Genomic DNA, 4,386 nt, shown 5'->3' with positions numbered 1-4,386 from the left:
ACTAAAAAGAAAACGTATTTGGAAGAATCCAAGAATAATTTACATGAGAGTACAAGACCAAAATGTAGAAAGCTGGCAGCTTCGGATGCCTGGAATGTATGATAAACAGTGATATGAGCTACAGTCAGGAAGACAGGTGAAGGAAGTGTGTTTTGTAGACATTTAGAGCAACGACTAACAAAGAGACTAATTAAATGTTTTGTGTAGAGTGTAGCTTTGTATAGCCCGGGAACCTGGATGATACTAAGAAGTAAGGAAAAGCGACTAGAAGCTTTACAGAAATGTGGCTGTGACGAAGAGTGCAGTGTGTGAAATGAACACTTTAACAGACAAAGTAAGGAATAAAACCGTGTTGGAAAGAGTTGGGCAAAGAACAGCAATGCTGAAAGTGATCAAGAAAAGGAAAAGTTATTGGTTGGGACATTGACTAAGAAGGAACTGCCTGCTAGAAAACGCACTGGAAGGTATGGTTAACGGGAGAGTATCCGGGGCAGAAGAAGATATCAGATGATCGATAATATTAAATTAAGTGGATCCTACGCTGATATGAAGCTTAAGGCTCAAGATCGGAAAGCCTGGAGGTTGCAGAGAAAAGTTGGCCGATTAAGGCAGAGGACGACGAATGAATAAATGAAACAAGTTTTCATTTTAACCATCATGCGTTTTTATCATTAGTCGAATATATCGATCCAGTAACGTGGCCAATGGATTCAATGTTGTAGTTTTTTTGAGTATCGGTATAATCAGTGGCGTTCCCAGCATTTTCGGAATTGGGAGGGTTACGCAATACTTTTCTTTTAGTGAGCCTCCTTTTGTCATCTTTTCCTGTCTTCGACGTTCTTTTTTTAGGAATACTGGACCACCACCAACTCCCACTTGGGCACGCCACTGGGTACAATAAAACCGCAACTTTTAATAGCATGAGTGTAATCGATGTCCTGAGACAAAATAACATGGTGTGTAAATATGACAAGACTGTCTTGGAAATATTTTTCTGATAAAGTGCACGGGGCGGGTTAACAGTTCAAATTACTTTCTTGCCGCACTGACTTCATTGTGAGTGACAGAAGAATGCAAAGAAAATTAAGTATCGATCTTTCCAAAAAACAAATAATGGTATGTATATCGTGAATTATATTTAAACTCGAGCGAGATCTCATTTTTTTTCTACCTGAAGCACCGGCGTCCTATAAACACTGATAATAAGTTATTATTTAAATAATCTTGGCGAGATAGTGTCAAACCGTATTTATTTTCACCACGCATTTGTAAAACATTTTAAAGGAAATGACATGAAAGTCAATTACACACATTATCAAGACACGTATGAGTGACGCAGGAAATTTCGAGTGCAAACGCATATTCGCCTGTGTGTTTCCCGCAAGTACAGTTACCGGCAATAAAAATGGGACACCTAGATTCTGAAATACTTACTTCTATTCAAGGTGTTATGTGTGTTGCCTAACTCTACTGCGATATTGGAAGTTGCCATTGAAAATTTGATTTTAGAATCAACTTATCGCCGTAGAGTTAGGCAACACACATAACGCCTTGCAGGGAAGCGAGTATTTCAGGATCTAGGTGTTCCACTTTTATCGCCGGTGACTGTACAAAAATATTGCTTGGCACGATTCAATAATACGTGGGTGAATCAAATATAAACGGGAATTTATTTCTTACGTGCAGGGAAAGTGTGGTGGAGTCCTGTAGCCTTGAGGTGATGATAGTGGGTGTATCTGGAGTCTGTTCCTTCCCTGGAGTCCTTGTCAACTTTTAACATCAGTCAGTAACACGATGAGTGAGCAGGGGGTACACCCGTCCATTGCGCAACGCATCATTATCAAATTTCTTACAAACGAAGGGGTAAAACCAAGTGAAATTTTGACCAGACTTCGAACACAGTTTGGTGAGTCCACCCTTTCAAAGACCCGTGTGTATGAATGGCACAACATGTTTTTGGTAGGACGGGAAACTGTGGAAAATGAAAGACATCAACGGCGGCCAAGGAAAAGCATCACTCAAGAAAACATTCAGGCTGTTCAGGACTTGATTGAAGGTGACCGTCGCTTGGCAGTCAGTGAAATTTCATCTGCAGTGGGCATAAGTTATGGTAGTGCTCACACGATCATTCTTGAGAACTTGGGCTAAAGAAAAATCGCTTCGAGGTGGGTCCCACGCCTCCTAACTGAGGAGCAGAAAAAGGTTCGACTGAAAATCTCTCAAAGGCTCCTGGTTCGTTATGAGAGAGATGGGGATGAATTTTTGCACCGTCTTGTCACCTGTGATGAAACTTGGGTCAACCACTACACACCAGAGTCAAAACAGGCCAGCAAGGAGTAGCGGAAAAAATAAGAGGCTGGGCCAGTCAAGGCCAAAAGCCACGCATCAGCTGGGAAGATTCTTGCCACAGTTTTTTTGGGTTTTCAGAGGTGTCATTTTTATTGATTATCGTCATGAAAGAAGAACAGTAAATGCTGCTTACTATTGTCAACTCCTGGAAAGTGTTAAGGCTGCTTATCGGACCAAACGACGTGATACACCCATCAGAAGTGTTCTGCTGCTTCGTGACAACGCCAGACCTCACACAGCGGGTGTAACACGTGACAAACTGGACGAAATTCATTGGACACCACTTGAACATCCTCCATACAGTCCAGACTTATCCCCTTGTGATTATCACTTGTTTGTACCCCTGAAAGAAGCACTCGGAAGTAAGTGTTTTCAGGATGATGTAGAAGTGTAAGAGTTCGTGTGCAACTGGCTGCACACACGACCGAGAACTTTCTAGGACAAAGGGATTTCCAAACTCCCTATCCGCTGGTAAAAGTGCATTTCAGTTCAAGGGAGCTATGTAGAAAAGTAATTTCTTTGTTTTGTATTTGTATTTTGTTTCAATAAATTATGAAAAATAAATTCCCGTTTATATTTGATTCGCCCTAGTTACTTTGGAAGCGCGAGGCCCTGTGCTCTTGCACGCGTCGCACACCTCTAACGGCGGCCCTGTTTCTACTTTTCATAGTTTCTGAGGTATTTATAGTTTGGTGGTGGATGTGCATATTTCAGGATATCTTCTCAGTCTTGGGTTGGGTACCCTAATATAGCTTAATGAACACATAGCTGTTGTGGAAATGCAGTAACTGGAACTCTTGAAAGTTTCTGCTGATACATCTTAAATACGGAAATTATTTTCCAAGACTTCATGATTAGCTTTTAATATATTTAAACCTTGTCGCTACGACCAATTTGGTTTTGTTTGCATACTTCCCAGTCGACATTACACTCCCTGATGCAAGTTATAAATATCTACGACATGAATTAAATTCTCTGGAACCAAGCCCTGTTACTTTGCCGGCAGTGCATGCGTTTCTTCCTGCAACAGAGCAGTTTCGATTTCAATTCAACAGTTTGAAGATGCTTTCTATCTCTTTGGGGTTGTTTTAGGTCGCTGTTCTACCTTGGTTTAATGTCGACAACGACTTGGCATGGTTTATTTACTTCCCTTTTCTGTCACTTTTGGCTAATCTCGAAGATGAGGATGAGTGATGATATGATGAAACTAAAGACTCGCAAAGAACATCCATGCCCAGGGCGGGATTCGAACCTGGGACGCCTGCTGTCGGCGTCGACGAGGGTGGATGGTGAAATGTTGAGAAGATGTTCTTATCCAATGTATAAAGGGATGTAGTTACAATGCAAAGAACTATGTAATTCTTTTCTCCTTCACCCTTCGTGGCTTTGAATGATTGTAGTTAAGTCAAATGGTGTAGAATTATGCTATAATTTTGAGAGAAAAGCCTTAGCTTGACTTTAAACTAAAAACTGGAAAGGCTTTGTGGATTAGAAGTTGATGAAAAGACGAGGTCACAGTTTGAGACTGATTAAGTTGTTTCTAAATCCTGGCCTCCTCCATTGTTGCACGTTAACAAAACAGCATCCCACTCCCACAGATTCTTTACAGTTCTTCTTCAAATTCGAGGAGTCAGTCTTCTTCCAGGAAATGTTGTTTTTGTAAGAAGGGTGAAGGTCCTGTACCAGTCTTTACGTGGACTTCTTTCTTGATGTCATGCCTTATACCGCCGCGTTGAAGCCGATCCAAGGATGGAAGAGATGGCAACTCTTGACCACATTCTACGATATTGTTCTCTCTTCTGTTGGTCTATTCAGTTTCTCCCTTTGACTCTTCCTAGGTGGTGTGGCTCTGCGCTATCTAGAGGAGCTGACCTTCACGCACGCTTGACCCAGCAGGGAGGAGCACACCTGCTGCAACCTTCGACCATACGAAAAAGAGAAGAAGACACAACAGCAGGTATGAAAAAGCGAGAACAAAACCTAAAAAAAAAGTACCTTAGTCATACACCCAAGCGAAGGGTAACCATCCATAAAATC

The 4,386-nt window shown here is 41.5% G+C and overlaps 1 protein-coding gene across 1 annotated transcript; it reads left to right on the top strand.

Annotated features, from left to right (window-relative positions):
- Positions 1-1,794: 1,794 nt before the first annotated feature.
- LOC145981096 (protein GVQW3-like) lies at positions 1,795-2,148 on the top strand. Its single transcript, XM_083114237.1, has one exon. The coding sequence runs from the start codon at positions 1,795-1,797 to the stop codon at positions 2,146-2,148; it is 354 nt and encodes a 117-aa protein (XP_082970363.1).
- Positions 2,149-4,386: the final 2,238 nt, after the last annotated feature.

The sequence above is a fragment of the Lepisma saccharinum genome, chromosome 2 (assembly GCF_977018435.1).
Source record: "Lepisma saccharinum chromosome 2, izLepSacc3.1, whole genome shotgun sequence".
Taxonomy (NCBI): Eukaryota; Metazoa; Arthropoda; class Insecta; order Zygentoma; family Lepismatidae; genus Lepisma; species Lepisma saccharinum.
Note: the sequence above shows the minus strand (reverse complement) of the source record. Positions and strands in the feature narration are given on the sequence as shown.